General features: G+C 41.2%; 1 protein-coding gene across 2 annotated transcripts in view; it reads right to left on the bottom strand.

Annotated features, from left to right (window-relative positions):
• The window catches only part of LOC117234911 (octopamine receptor beta-3R-like), a 96,695-nt gene that overhangs the window by 75,950 nt on the left and 4,235 nt on the right, over positions 1-16,510 (bottom strand). For both annotated transcript variants that reach the window (XR_004493588.1, XM_033496496.1), the window contains exon 2: positions 15,792-16,029. Coding sequence is in view for 1 of the 2 variants with exons in the window: in XM_033496496.1 (XP_033352387.1) it covers positions 15,792-16,029 (238 nt within the window). In the remaining variant the exon portion in view is untranslated. The remainder of the gene's footprint in view (positions 1-15,791; positions 16,030-16,510) is intronic.

Below are 16,510 nucleotides of genomic sequence, written 5' to 3' on the forward strand. Positions count from 1 at the left end.
GGAGAATCTTCCCCGCAATTTGTTATCGTAATTAGAAAAAATAAATGCCTCGATTTCTTTATCGATACGACCGATCTCTGCTTTTCCGTTTTGTAGGAAACGACAAAAAAACGACGTTTGTCCAGAACGCTAGCCACCTTGCGTTACACATGGTGGATGCCCGCGTCGCACGAAACTGTCTGTCTGACCACCTGTCGACAGCGAAAGCACTCAATTCTTCCGCATCGTGACACTCGGCACGCGGAAAATACCAGCGACATGCTACGAGTTAATCGCTTTGCGTCGTGAAATTCGCGGCTCCACGCCTTTCTCCTGAAACTGACGGATATCCTCGCAAAAATCGAATAGAAAAATGGAAAACCGCAAAAAGTTTGAACGAATAAATAATGCGAAACTTTTACGGTCAAATTTTACGTTACGTAACATCACGTATCAATTACTACTATACATATATTAAACGTATATTATATAGGATACGATGTGATAATATAATACGATATAATATAATAAAATAACGGTTATTAAAACTGTTAGAAAAAATTTCTCGCTTATATGCGCCACATCTTACTATGATAAATATCATTTTATTATTTCATTCCTTTATCTCGTTATATCGTTATGTCTGAATATCGTTTGAATGTTTAACAAATTCCATTGAAGGATGATACTCGTTCGAAGAAAAGGGAAACGTCTCTTTTGTATCAATTAGGCGAAAGATAGGGGCCAAAATATTCCATACGATTCGTTTATTAATCGTGAATACTGAATTTCAAGCGATCAGTCCGCGATCGAAAACGAGCGGAAAACTTGCGGAATGTTTTTCCACCCAGGTGTCGCTGGAATTCGACGAAAATTGATCTTACAGCGGAACATGACTGCAGCCGCCGCGGCGCGCCGGGGCGGCATGTCGTAAATCTCGAAGCTCGTAGCGATTAGAAAGACGTATGTTATCACGGAATAATCTTCTAGAGTGCCCTATCTTCATATTTCTCGCTCGTTCCACGTTCTAGTCACCGCGTATGACTTTCGCGTTCCAACGATCGATCGCCGACGCGATATTATCTGCGTTGCCCTCGACGTTCGCGTCTCTCTTGTTCAGGGTTGCCTTTGAACGGTGACCTACGAAGACCCGAGCTCTCGATTTCCTTTCAGGGTCTGCGAAATAGCCGCGGAAAAAAAATATCGGCCGTGACGCGACAAGGCTCGAAGAGGATGTATAATAGACCTGCGATTTTTATCGCTTTCACGGCATCGTATCGTTTGTTTGATATTTTCAGGCGTCGAAAATACCACAGGCGGCGACAAAAAGTATCGGCACGTACGCTTGCTTATTTTCCAACTCGTACGCGCTTCTCCTTTTTATATTTTAAACGCGTTTTAAACTCCTACTACTTGAACGCGTTTATCCTTCGTTGAATAGAATCGTCGAATAATCGGAATAGACCGTCCCGATGGACAAGCCTCGATGTACAGAGATGCGTATCGTTGGAAGACGCCATTCCTCGCAAAGCAGCGAACTTTTGCGAAATCAAGAGTCGTGCCGGTCGGTTCGTTCATATACCGAGCAACTGTCCTCGAAAAAGTCACAAACAAACAGAGTTACCAGGGAGTGGAGGGACACTGGTGGTGGGTGATCAACAACTCCCTATTGAGAAAGTTTCCTTCGAGTTTGCCATCTTGGTATTTGAAACGAGCCATGTCCGAAAGAACCAATTCCAAGAAGGAACGCATAGTCGAAGCGTAGTCCAATTTCGAATCGAAAGAATCGAATTTTCCGATCAACTGGCCAACGAAGCTCTTTTCGCTATGAAATTTTTATTCGTTCGCGGAGGATCGATGTTCACCGGGATCAGTCGATCTTCTCTTTTTCCAGCACGACCAGCATCTCGTTTGAAACGATAAAACGATTACAAGCACAGTTTCGATGATTCTACGTGCGTTGGAATCACACATGAGCGTAGAAACGTAACGGAGCAGACTGAAATTGCGCAAGATGGAATACCGATGACGTTCAAAACAAGGAAAACGATTATCCTTTCAGAAAAGAATAAGAAGAGGATGGCCCATCCTCTTGTTGGATCGCTCGTTGCGATAAACGATTCCGCTTCTTGACCAAGTTGTTCGACGAAACGATTGTAAATCGGCGGGTCTGGTGTAGACTAGGATGTATTAGAGTAAACCGAGTCGGCTAACTCAATTGTTGTATAGTTCGTTAGTTAGTAGTTATTTATTAATTGATAAAATAAAGATAGGCAGTAAGGTTGGAATTATTAGTTTACGACGAAATCGTATATTTTGGCAAAATTCATGTACTATCGCCAGTGAAATGGCAGAAATAGACTAGAAGTAGCCGAATGGTTATCAACGACAGTCATACATGTACGTCGTCGCTATTCATCCTATATAGGAAACAATAGCTATTCTTATTCATGTAGAGTAAGTATAACCTGTTCATAGTCGTTAATCCTATGGAAATCTATTTATACATGGAATTGTACAGGAAACTAGTAGAATGGCTATTGTTTTTCCTATACAGAAAGCCATTGAATCCATGTAGAATACATGTACGGTACAACAACTAGTTGCTTGACGAGTGTTGCTGTTCGCGTAAATCAAATGTATAATATCTACAGCCATCGAATCTACCCATACGAAAATTGTTACTTGACGTACACGGTAAATGCACAACGATTACAATTATTTTCCTATTCGACTATTGCAGCTGGCTTTCCTATTCGAAAAGTCAACTACATTTACATTATATATTATATATTATATTATATATTAATTTATAAGTTTGTAACAAGCATTTCTTAGAAAAGAAAGAAGAAAATAAACGATCAACTCGTGCATACGTAACAACGTGCAATAAATGATCTATGACTTTTCGCATGAAACCCAACGACAATTCGATTAACCGATTAACCGATTTCTGACCGATTCGATTAACCGATTAAGTGATTAGATGGAATAATCGTGGTGCTATTGCCACGTGGCATGAAGCACGAAAAGATTAGTAACTGCGACTTGTTCGATGCTATTGAACGTTAAACGGCTCGCGTTAACGTCGTTTGGTCTTCCAACTGCGAAATCGATGCAACGCGACGATTATTCCACGAAATGGAAAACAACAGCCGCGACGGGAGCGCGTTGTTCTTTCAGTTTCGGTCGAAACGATACTTGAGAAGAGATACGGAGCCGGCCTTGTCCACCGCCAGTCGATCCGATCGATCGAACGATCGCGTGGCTCGCTAATGCGGAGAACGTCGCTAATGCGGATCGCCTTTAAGATCGCTCAGCGTCGCCACACGTAAGCAGACTTTTTCTTTCATCCGAGTTACGTAACCTACGAGGTCGAACCGATGGAACAACGCTGTTCTATTCAATGAGACAACCTTGAATTTTTCCAACTCGTGCAGTTAGCTCCAAAACGCTATCTTACAAACGTTTCGAAGCATACAAGCGAAACGTTTGAACGACTCCGTGGATAGCGGCAGATGTGTACGAGGGCCAGTTTGCAGGAGCTGCACAGCGTAAAACTTTGAATATCCAAATAAAAATGCAGAAAACCAGAGTGCTGGGATTTCGATTTGGGAAACACGGATATTCCAAAATCCGAGTATTCAGAAATTCAGAACGATATGAAAGTGGAAAGACCGAGAAGCTTGAAAATTCGAAAATTCTCCTCGACGAGAGTTAAGAATTCGACGGTACGCGATGGTCGCTAAATTCTTCGCTGAATTAGAATAAATGAACGTTCGGTAATGTTACGAAAGCGAAATGGTTGCTGAAAATTCCACACACAGTGTCAGAATTTTACCTCCGACATGGCGGTATAGGCTCGTGTGTAGAAAGTTGATTATTTATGAAGCTTGTATCGAGGCACGATAGCGCCAAGGAGTCTGGAGGTCGAGCTAAACCGATCCAATGTATGGAAACGTGCATAGGAACGTTGGTAAAAAAGTTGTCAAATGCCGGCTTCAAACGTACATCACCCAACCTGACCGTACCGTGCTTAAACACAGTCGTTTAACTTTACAACTAAACAACGTCGGAAGACGTTCGATTCGATCGGATTTGCTTCGATTCGCGAACCCAGTTCGTGCCTTATTCTTTCAGCGGATAAAAAAGTGTATTGGATGATTGGATACTTCGTTTGTTTCGTTTGCAGCGTTTGTGTGCGTGATGATTCGACAAGAAACGCTATTCGATTAACCGTACACGATCACGCTGCAAATAAAAATTACTCGGTTTCTTTCGCTCGATTCGATTCGGGCAACACGTTTTCTCGATGGAAAAGCAGCTTCGATCCACGTACGCGTTATTTCCGCTTCGAATTATCCGCAATTCGAGAGCCCCGATCCTCGTTCGTGCGAGTACGCCGCTAACTTAACAAGAGCTTAAGGTCGAGCTCGCGACCGACGTTGCATGCTCGTAAAAACGACGATTAAGATAGGAATCTCGATGTCGATGGGAAAAGTGGTGGCAAGGTCCAAAGTCGTGTACGTATTCGCTGTAATAAGGTCGAAAACGGCCGCGACCGAGACCTCTCGTTTTCCTCTTCGTCTTCGCCGGTAGTGCCGATGCTGATCTACCAGAGAATTTTAAAGGTTAAAGGAGAATATCAAACCATCTTCCCGCTAGTGTTTGTTCGCTTATTCAGCCAACGAATAAGGTAGCGACGATTGGCTTGGATACAGCGATCACGTACTCTATAGACCGGTCCATCTCGCACAACTACATTTAGTTATTCGCGATTGCAGCTTCTCTAATTCCGAAATTAATCCACAGAGGCTCGATATCGCGTTTATTTGTTTCGTTTGTTCGTTCATTTTGCATTATTCAATTTTTCCGCTATCAAATTCTCCAATTCTTTGGGTTTACGAATCGATAAATATTTGTCGAAAGTTTTCGCGTAATTCGGCCAAAAATGCTTTGTAAAAACCGTGAGCAAACAAGAACGGATCTTCTGTACATGGTGTTCGATAGAGATCGTCACGCTGAACCGATAAAGCGCTAGCTACTTTTCCCCCGGTTTCGCTTAAAAACGTTTGCCCGTGCTTTTAAGATTTTAATCTGATTAAAGCGTCTCGTGGAACAACGTTTAATCCACTTACGGAACGCTTTGCTAATAATTCATTTACCAATGTCCGGTTCGATTGTCTCGGAAAACTGGACGGCTACTCGGCCGACGTTCCGACGATAACAATAATGACATTGCAGCACGAAGAAACGTTCTAGATAGCCGATAAAAGGAACGAAAGCGGTTTTAAGCTTTTCCTATAGCTTGTGAACCGTGTTGCGCGCACCATTGCTACTTATTTTCGACTCTTTTCGCACCATCTGGCGATCCGATTTCCTTCCAGATTGAACCTAATAAACGATGCATTAATTTTATTGCGAGAACGTTTTCTCAATTCTCAATCGAGTTATTTTGTATTATATTAGAGTTCCAATTATCGGAACATCGATTCACGGAACGATCGAGAAACAGAGCGAAATAAAAATCGAAAGTGAAAAGAAATGTAAGAGTCATTGACGATTATTCGACGAATTGAATATGGTATTTCGCGTTTGTGTTTGATAATCGGTTCTACCGTCTTTCCTTCGTCGATATATCGTTTACAGACTATATTTTAGGAAAACCAGTCAATGATAAAACCGATGGAAATGCAACGCGAAATATTCGTTAAGAAAACTCACGTATTAACGAGCATCTATTTCAAGCTGAAGCGCGTAAGGTGCGGATTAATCTCCTAGAGTGCACGACCCGATTGATGATTTCTGCACAGTGAAAAAGGCCAAGGATGAAAGTATTTATGCCGCTTGGCCGGATTCCGGTTGCGGCCCAACGTTGCGGATGAACGGCCCAATCTAAAATATCTTTTTCAATTAAAATAACAGTGGAAAATTGACTTGCAAAGTTTCATTTATCCGTCACTTTGTCGCTTTGTAGAAGCAAATATCGATAACAATTGCAACCGATCGATCGCATTCGATCGAATAGGTGAGGAATATTTGCGAAAATTAAATATATAAGCCATCCTTAACCCCACTTTGGTTAGTCTTTTCTGTTTCTTCCTATTTCCCTTCCCCCTCTTGCTACACTTTCTCCTTTCCTTCGTCTATTCTCTTAAAGAACATTTTTAATTCGCGTAAATAGCTCGATATAATTTTTCAAATACCGACACAACTTATATATCCGTCAATTTTTCAGAATGCCATGGCTCAACAAATCTACGGCAAATCGTGCGATCCTCTCACGTGACTCTACTTGTTGAAAAATTCATAAGTTCGGAATTTCAGCTGATCGTAGTAGCGCTGATTATATTCCATCGCTGTTTCCATGCAATCGATATTATCGATTCAAAGAGTACAAATATCGAAAGTATCGAGCGATTCAGCGACCAAAACGAGCCCGAAATCGAGTACGCATCTGGTTTGCGATGAAACGTAATTAAAATCGGTAAATCGACTCCGCTAAACATAATTTCTGACAGTTTTCAGTTATTTAAACATTTTTCGATCGCGCAAGTTCTAGCCTTTCGATATCCAAGGATCGAGCAACACGCACGTACAACACAATTCTCTGATACGCTCGAGTTCTCTTCTTTTTTCTTTTTTCTTTTTTTTTTTACGTCTTTTTTACGTTTTTTCTTTTTTTTTTTTTGCATTTCTTTGCGTTTCTTTGCGTTTTACGTTCTGTGTTTACACGTGTTTGTGTTTCACCCGATTTAACAGTAATTTTTGTTTAAGAAACTTATTATACACGTCCAAGTATTTCATCGTCTATAAATTTGGTCATATTTTTCAAGCAAATCGCTAAACATTCTAAATAAGGAATATAATATTAGAATCTTTTTTCTCTGCTTCGCGTGCATTACCTAAAGCTTTGAAGTTATCGTGAAAAGTTTTTCCAGGCGATCGAGCGCTTTCGCCAGCCACTGTTTCGATTACAACGTTAACGAAATTTCAACAACTTTCGTGCAGCGTACGCGATATATTCGTGACAAGTTTCTTCCTGTGAGAAGTATTCGAGTACTTTCGTAAGTCAGTGCAGATGTTCGATTCGAGCCGGTCTGATTTCCGTAGGCTCGCGAGGTACTTGCAAAAGCTTGGCGATTGCAGGAACCTGGCATCGATGCGACAGACGGGGCAAGAGGGATTCCGCGGCACCAGCGCCGAATATCGATCGTCCCACTTGTCAATTCGAGTAGAAAGCGATATACATATTTGAAAACAGTCCGCTGTAAATATCGAGAGCGCCTCCTGTCGGCCTATGTCACCCCTCTCTGCTTACGCAACCGTGGAGGATAGAGGCGAACGGGGGCAAAGTGAGAAATCTGGTCTTGATCGCATCGAAAAAGCCTCGGTCTCCAAGTTCGATTCGATGTCGAAAGGTTGATGGTTGTCGCGGTGAGAAAATTCAAGTGGTCGACGACGTAAAATCGTTTTCAGGAACCAGGCAGTGCGAGGATGGCGTCGACTACTTTTTAACGAAGCTGAGATTTGCTGGATTTGCAGCTGGATTTACAATTTGCTTTAAAAAATGTAATTTTTAATATACATCTTCCGATATTCGTCTCCTACGTTCTTCCTATATCTTTCGTTTATTTATTAAATTTATTTTTCAGATTTCCAGTTCTTTCTCTTCTTTTCGTTAGACTTTCGGTATCTGTACTTTGACGTTTGGCCGGTCAAATTTTTCTAATGACAAGGCGATATTTGTCAATGCTCGTCCGTCACTTTTATTCCCGATTCAATTTGTCTCGCGGCATTCGAAATTTCACTCTCTGGCTTCTTCGCTGACACCGCCAGTTCTAGCATCTCTTTGACTTTTCTTAGGCCCACCACGCACGTGTTCCGCAAATACTCGTGGCCAGGGTCACGCAGGCCTTTTCTACGAAACCATTCGATCGAAGGACCGACGACACACATTGATGGAGCCGACGACGCCTCGGCTCTCGCGACATTGTTTATGATTTACCCGATATCTCCTTAGACCTTTTTGTCCACGATACTACAATACGCATATATCATCGTATTGTTCGAAGAAATAGGAGATAAAGGCGATATGCAAATATAGACATATACTGTTTCTTCATGTTGTTCGCAGTTTTTCGTATCGTATCGAAACAAGAAACGAACGATATCGACTTATCTTCTTTTTTCTTTATTACGTATCAAACTCCTTGTTGCGTTCGTAATTCGCGGTTAAGTTTCAACGTTCTGAAACTCTTCTCATACTTGATTAACACGCCTATACCTGGCGCGAAGTAACTCGGTCCGGCTGCAACATCTTCACCCATTCACCCATAGAACGGGACCACTTTTCATAAATCGTACCGTTTATCCTAGAAACGGTGCAAGAACGGATAGGAACGTTGCTCGGTACGCCAACATCACCCTGGGGAGGCCTAGGCCAGCATCCAGCGGCTCTTGACAAAATCAATTTAACTCCCCGGGCAATTTAGCCGGCATTTAGCGCTATTAACACGTAGTACGGTACGCGACTTTTACACGTATATGTTGCTCTGGGATAAATTGATACATTATATCGCATTCGCGCGTTTCTTCTCCGACTCTGTCCAAGTTATTCGCATTGTTGAAACTACTACAGGTAGTCTAGCGTTATCATCAAACTACTTATCGTCTATCGACCTTCGTATCTATAAATTCGACTTTTCGCTAAACTTTCAAATTTGTATAAAGAGTGGGTGGTCGAGGTGGCTTAAATGTCTCCCGAGGTCACGGTGTAAATTTGCGGTGTAAAGGGCCTATTACGGAAGTGTAATACGACACTGAATGATCCCAAAAAATTTGTCAACGTTGTCACCGATGACCACTGAAAACGGTCAACGTGTTAACTTGCACTGTCTGCACTCGTGCAAGTGGAAGAACAAGGGGCCGGGATTAGGAGACTCGTTGATGGAATAGTAACGCAACTATCGTCGCTACCAGTCGGGGCCCTCGCAACATCCATCACTGGTAAGACAGAGCGCCTTGGGTTCGTAGATACGCTGTCAGCCAAAGGGTTTGCGTGAGCACGAATTAGCCACGGCAAACCGTGACCTTTGCCCCGACGGTATGCTCCGCGGTCTTTTTACGTGCTTTTTATAATATGTCTCAGTTTTTTATGCAACACCACGAGCACGAGTAATTATTTAGTTGTGCAATTATGAAAATAACGGTGTTGTATCCGCACACTGTTTTGTAATAATACGTGTGTCCAATGTTGCTAATTACATCGATAGTATCTTGAACCGTGTTCACTGCGTCAATGTCGACTCGTGCAACCGAAAGACAGCGTTGCTACGAAATATTCTTAAAAAAAAAAAAAAAAAAAAAACTGTAACGAGAAGGTAACATGGAAATTATGCTTATTAGGCTGATTGTAACGCTGATCGTTACGTAACAGAACGAACGCTTTAAGATGGAATCGTTGGAACGGTAGCGACTGCGCTTGCCTACGATCCTTTACACCGATGTTTGCTAATTTTTCACTCGTAGAAATATAATCTTTCAGGCGTTGCTAATCGTCTTTTATAATTTTACTGATATAAAATTAATGTTTCTAATAAATAACGTCAGGTAAACTTTCAAGAGATCGGATTAACAACAATGATATTAAAGCTAATTTAAATCTTATTTAAACGTCAAGTTAATATCGTACCATTTTGTATTTACGTCATAAAAGCAACGTTGCTTGACGTAAATGTCAACTCTTGAGATTGCACGGCTCGGAGAATGAGAATAACGATCATGACGTATTTCCAGTTTTATTTCGTTACGAGTAACTTTTACGCAACTGTCGTATTTCGGTATTTTATAATGTTATAACTGATAATTCTTAATAATATATGTACAACGAAATAAATCGTTAATTTTGGTTATAGAAAAGCCAAGATAACGGATTAAAAGAGGAAACTAGCTAGTCTATCGCGAATAACCATAATATTAAATATGTAAAGTAATACGTCCCGTTAAATGTTTCGTTATTAGCCAAACGGATGGAAGGCCGGAGGACGTGTCGATGAATGATACGCGAACGAACGATATCCACGCGTGAGATTTCTCTAATAAAAAGAAAAAAAAATAACAAAAAAATAATAAAATAGAAATAATAGAAACGAAATTGTTAAAAGGAGGTTAAGTAATAAGCGGCTTACGATAATTTTACCAGCGTATTTCAAAGCAGAAGTAAAAGATAATAAATAATAATAATACCGAAATAAAAGGACATTTGCCAATTAGTTCGTTTCTTATCGTTCAACCCTAGTATCGTCGATCTTACTTATTTAGACAATTTTTATGAAACTCGACATTTTCTTTCATCGAAGAAATTTCGTGGAAGTTATGAAACATTTTTCGTAAGAAAAGCAAAACGGAACAAATAACAATCTGAAGATAAAGAAAGTAGCTGCGTTAATCTTTGCGTGCTCTTCAGAGTTAACATTGGGAGGATAATTGCAGCTTTCGTGACAAGAATGTAACGAGCCACTTTTCCTTCGTCATGAAGTCCGGAAATTTCCTTGTTTACGTAACCAAAAACAACTTGTCTCTCCGCGATAAAACTGCATTCGCAACGTTCCAAGAATAAAAATACCCGGTCGGTAACTGTCACCCTGACCTTCCACGGCTACCCACCCATCCCTTCGTTTTCGATCTGTTAACCACCATTCAGCTCGAACGTTGCCGATGATGTGGAATCGTGCGAGGTCAAGGCCACTGGTCGAGACGCAAGAAATCCTATCGAAACGTATATAGAACGTGATTGTTGGCATCGGGAAAAAAACGATCGAAACGCAAACAACCCTAACTATGTTATACGGTAAACATTGCGAAGATATAGACCGTGAAGATGGAAAATTGTTGAAACATGGACGAGACAAAAACGAAAATTATAACGAACGCCGCTGGCCTCTCCTCGATCGTGACTCCTCCTAACTTTTACCGGAACAAAATTCCAACGATGACAGGATACGTTTAAGGGTCAAGGTCAGCTGGCCGGCGAGTCCTCTGCGCATCAAGAACGGAGAAGGGGCGGCTTGTAGCGGATCCGTAATTTCGTTGCAACTGCAGTTGAACAGACGCGCTCGTAAATTTCCCGCACGTACTGTGCCGTTATTAATGACTGGTCATTAAAGGCGACGCAGAATCGAGCACGGCTCCTTTACCGTTTGTGCTTTTCAACCGCTTCATCCCCTTTTAGTTTCGTTCGATTATTTCTGTGAACGGTGGTTCAAAGCGTACCAGTGCTGTATCAGTATGTTGTTTATCGGTGGTTTCTAACGATTTTCGATTTGCATCTTACGATTAGAAAGAAACAACGATTCGAAATTAGAAAATAAAGCTGTTTTAATTAAAATATTATACGTTCGTTCGTTCTTTCTTTCTTTCTTTCTTTCTATCTTCCTTCCTTTCTTGTTTCTTCAAACAATTGTTGAAAACATTTAAAGGATGATCTATAAACATATAGACACATACACACACACGCACGCACGCACGCACAGGTAACGCTTTTCTTTGCGTTTGTTTTTTCGATAAACAAAATTTAGTTAGTGTTTTAAGTATTTTATGTTTTATGCGTGATATCAATGCATTTTTAACGTAGATAAAAAGAAGATACTCGTTACGTTTATTAATTTATTTTGTTTGTAGTTTGTTTCGCTTGTTATTCATTTCGATCGTTTATTCGTTTAATTGCACGTAATTACGATTGTTGGGGATTTGGTGTTACGACTCTTTACCTAAACCAGACTCTATACCTCGGGCAAAAGATGTCTAAAGATGGTCACCAGATGTCTAAACACCCTTATTGCGCACTCTCGATAATCATAAATTTTAGCATTTTTATAGATAATGAATTTTACAGATCACGTAAAATCTCGTTAATTAGCTCTTGAATTGAACAGTAATAGGAAAGTTGATTTTACAGTAGGTGTGAAAATTCATCGAATGATATTCGGGTTTAGATGACAATTGCTGTCTGGTCTTGTCGAATTCAATTTTACTTACAGCGTGTCGTACATGTCCTGCAACTACGTACAGTCACAGAGTTATCCATTTGGCGGCTCGTAACCCGACAAGTGTTAGTTTCAGTGGAATCTGCAGTCATTTCCAACAGCTTTGTAAACTCGTACTTCTCGATTGTGTAATCGATAGCGCGAACATTCTTCGGTAGCTTCCAACTCCACTACAACGCGATAGAACTTTTACCGATCCGTTCCATCAAGCCCGTACATGTCATTATTCCACCAACTACCAAAACGTATTCGAAATTATACATTTTCCGAGACGCGAACTTTTTATAAATTTAAAAATGTATGAGATTTTTAATAAGCACTCGTTCGGTATCATGCAAATTAGCCTAATAACAAGAACATTCTAATTCATATATAGTAATTGTAGAAGAAGTATAAGAATCTATAAGGCACAGAAGGTATATGCCGATCTATATGCCTATGTACCGATGTAGAAAACTTTCTATCTAATTTCTTATCTAATTAAGATTTCCAACAGCGAATCGAATTAGGATTCGTTTCCATTTCTTTCTAACCGTTTATTCGTCGTACAGTGTTAGTTGAAACGAGAAAAATGAGAAACCAGGATAAAATGAATTTTTTCGGAAACGCAAAAGTTCCAACTCAACTTACGCTGTACGTGATAACGTAGAACGAAGCGGAAATGGTAAATTTTGAAAATCGTGGTACGAAAAGGAAATGCAATAGCGAGGGATGTACAATTATTATCAAATGGGACGAATGTTCCTCTGTTGCGAGAATAATGAAATAAAAGATAGAGGAGAACTTGCTAAATGGAGGAAAATTGCCAACATCGTTATTTCAATATCTACGTTACGTTTTGCTCGATTATCGCCTCGATTTTCTCGTTATATCCGCTGTATTACAAAATTATTAAGTTATTATTAAGTAAAATTACGATGAACAAAATATTGTACTTATTCCTATTTTTGATGGGAAAAAAGAAATTTGTCCAACTACCGATGTACCGATCGATCCTTTTCAACATCTTTTCAAAATAAGGAAAAGGATGAATAGAAACTTGCATTTACGCCACTTTGGAAAAGATAACTGGTAAATATAAAGGCGATGAATAACGACGAAACCTTTCACGCGTAAAACGCAATAAAAACAAACCGCTGGAAAAACAAGCGGGAAAGGGGTAGTAGCGGCCAAGGGATCAGCAGATCGATGAATTCATTTCAACAACTGATACACCATATGTATATATGTAAGAGCGATTCGTCGATCAGAATTTTTCGGTAGAAACAGAAAATAAAACTATTTTAGAAATAAACCAACTTTTCGACGGCGACTTTTTACGGACTTGTAAATGGAAGTCGTAAGAGGAGAAATCATCAATTTGTATATAATTGAGACATTTCCTCTACGATACCGAATCTTATAACGTACGAATTTAATTCCACTGAATTTTATTTTAATTAGACTGAATTTTATTTCGACTCGAGTATATTTTTCTGACGATGATTAAAATTGGAATCTAAGTAGAACATTGTTCTACGTACCAGACAATGCAACCATAGTATGCTGTTAGGCTATCGGGTAATATACTATACTACATGGATATTTTATATATTCTTGCATAGATATTAATTACGTGCAATGTGCGCGTCTTTGCACCTTCCACTTTCCTATAGACTCTTTGCCAACTGGATACGAAATTTCAAGAATGTCTTTACCGCGTTTAAATATCTCATTTCTGTAGGATCCTCGAAATCGGCCAGTCTTTTCATTCGTCTATAATAGCCGGAAGCCGTACGAAGCCGATTGTCATCGTCCAGCATATAAACGAAACTAGCGGAAAACCACGATTTTATTAGGAGACCGCAAAATCCCATTTAATCGGTTCAACCGTTTCGACCGCTTTCAATCGACGACCTTAATTCTATAAACCACAATGCCTGTCGATCAAAATGCGATTGCAAACTTCAACGTTTAGGTGTTTTTCATCGATCTCGAGGGCTCGCGCTCATCCCAAAATCGACATATCTCTGGCTTCATCCTTTCGATCGATTCTGCTTCGTAACAATTTGCGCGTTACATGTTGAAACGAAGAAGATCAAAGACGCTAATACAACCATAAAGTTGCTGGATTTCTGCGTTTTTTCCAGTCGATTGCCGCCAATTTCGTGGCGTTCGTAGTGCGGATATCGTTATTTGCTTTTCTTTTCCTCGATAAATGACAAACGACTAATGATAAAAATGATACGAACGTTGTTGATTCTTCGACAGTGTAATAAAATAACGAAGAATTCAAAATAAGCAACAAAGATAGAGTACGCCACACGCAGTCACATGTTAGCGTGTAAGTGGATGCGGCATGGAAATAGCGAGAGAAGGCTGTATCGAGGCCGCTCTGTCCTTCTCTAACCAGCCATGCACGATACTCGCGCGCCGTTCGTTGATCCGTGTTATCGTTCGAGACCTGTAACGGGTCGAAACGGGCAAGGATTTACGACGACATTGCCGCCGAGCGGGCCCCAAGAGGGCTGCCTAGGCCCGACAAACTCTCCAACGATCAACAAAGTCATAAATTATTCGATAAGAGAAGCAAACTTTTTGCTCTTAACCTTCACCCCCATGTCGAGCGATCAACCGCGGGGCAGATGCGAAGAATCACTCGTCGATAGCTGTTGTCTTCCGTCTTACGAGAAGCAAGGATCGTGCTTTAGTAGCGTACAGGCCGTCTACCGTCTTACGAAGTTCAAGGATCGTGGTCCGACCTTTATTATGCCGGGGACGACATAAAATCGCGATATTGTATCATATCTACGAGGGACAGTCCCTCGATAGTCACGCACTTTGCGATCTTTCTGTCTGGTCTGCAACTGCTTTCCTCCGTCAATCTGCCCACAGCCGCCAGTGTTCCGACGCGTACAATTATACTCGCGTAGTTACTCTACGAGCCTTCTACTTTATTTACTCTACGTCGTTAGACTTCCTATTCCCATGTCGCTCCTTCAGTTTCTATCTATGTTACAGCTATGTCGATATTCGATACATTGCTGGCGATTCTTTTCGACCGTGTCTTTGCATCGCCATTGCAAAGCTTTGCAAGAACGAGAAAGGAAGCAACGGATGCCGCACGAAATCATCTTATCTGATTTTAAGCTGTAATGCCGCGCGCAGAGTTACTGCGGCTCGTGTCAGAAATGGCGGATGTCAAAGAAAGAAAATCCACTCCGGTTTCCGGGTAACCGCGCCTTCCCCGATCCCCGTCTCACTCTATGTCGTGTCACGTCAGTGTTGTTCGACAACTGGAAACCACGCTATTTGAGAAACTCGTTCACGCACACACCACCGCAAGATTATGCAATAATTTTCGCGAAAATGTTTGGAGCTCGCCTTTCTTAGATCCATTATCACGTTATTATACTATTGAAATATTTCTTCTTTCGATTAACCACTTTGGTTGATCGTCGTACGAACCGCTATAATGGATTCGATATCATGGGTTAATTTTTCTAATCGTTACAAAGATTCGATTCGTTTAAAACGTTTTCACGCAGACTATACCCGAAGAAACCTGTTATATATTTCGTGCTATCTTCTAGGGTAACGTGGATGGTGAAAAAGAAAGAACCGATTGTTACGAATGATTGTTACGAAGCGAATGATTTCTCTGAGATGACAAGCAAATGTTTCCATTTTAGCGATGGAAACGGGAACAGGAAGCGGAAGCGGAAGCGGAAGCGGAACTAACGTCACCTACGCTAAAACGTTATACGTGTAATAGTGCAAACTCACCGGTTTCGGCCGCCGCTTGAAGCAGCATCTGCTGATGATGGTGTTGTCTGGTCGAGGACCTGTGATGATGCACGCTGTTTAGCACGATGTTGCTGGACGTCCTGCTGAGCGCCTTTCTCTGTCTGACAGCCTCCTTGTAGATCTTACAGTACATCACTATCATCACCAAGCCAGGGATCCAGAAGGAGACGCACGAGCTGATCACAGCGTACGGCCGGTTCACCACAAACGAGCAGACCTGCAACGACACGGATACGCTGTATCGGCCGCTCTACGATCCCTCGCGATTTTACCCTGATCGATACGCGATTTTGTCCTGACCACGCCTGACAACGAAACGATCGTTTCAAGGTGCAGAGCCGACCACGAACTGTGTTATCCGAGGCTCGACGAGCGAGGACGAGCGAACTTTCGAAGAAATTTTCATCGCGTCTTTCGCTAGTACAGCGAATGAAAGCTCGATTTTTTAAGGAGCGAAGCGGAAAGTGATACTACTCTTGTAACAAAATCAATTATTCGTTAAATCCATTCGCGAATCCGGTTAAAGTTGCTAACCGAACGACAGAAATATCGCGTTTTTCTTTAAGCGAAACGACGTATGCTGTCACACAGTTTTATGCACAAGTGGACTTTATACGGAAATGCTGCAACGATTCGCGTGTTCTCAGCAGTGACTATTCCCTGGAGTCGGAACACTTATGACTCCCGAGGCTTTCGCC

The sequence above is a fragment of the Bombus vosnesenskii genome, unplaced genomic scaffold (genome assembly GCF_011952255.1).
Source record: "Bombus vosnesenskii isolate JDL3184/JDL3185 unplaced genomic scaffold, Bvos_JDL3184-5_v1.1 scf7180000013311, whole genome shotgun sequence".
NCBI lineage: Eukaryota > Metazoa > Arthropoda > Insecta > Hymenoptera > Apidae > Bombus > Bombus vosnesenskii.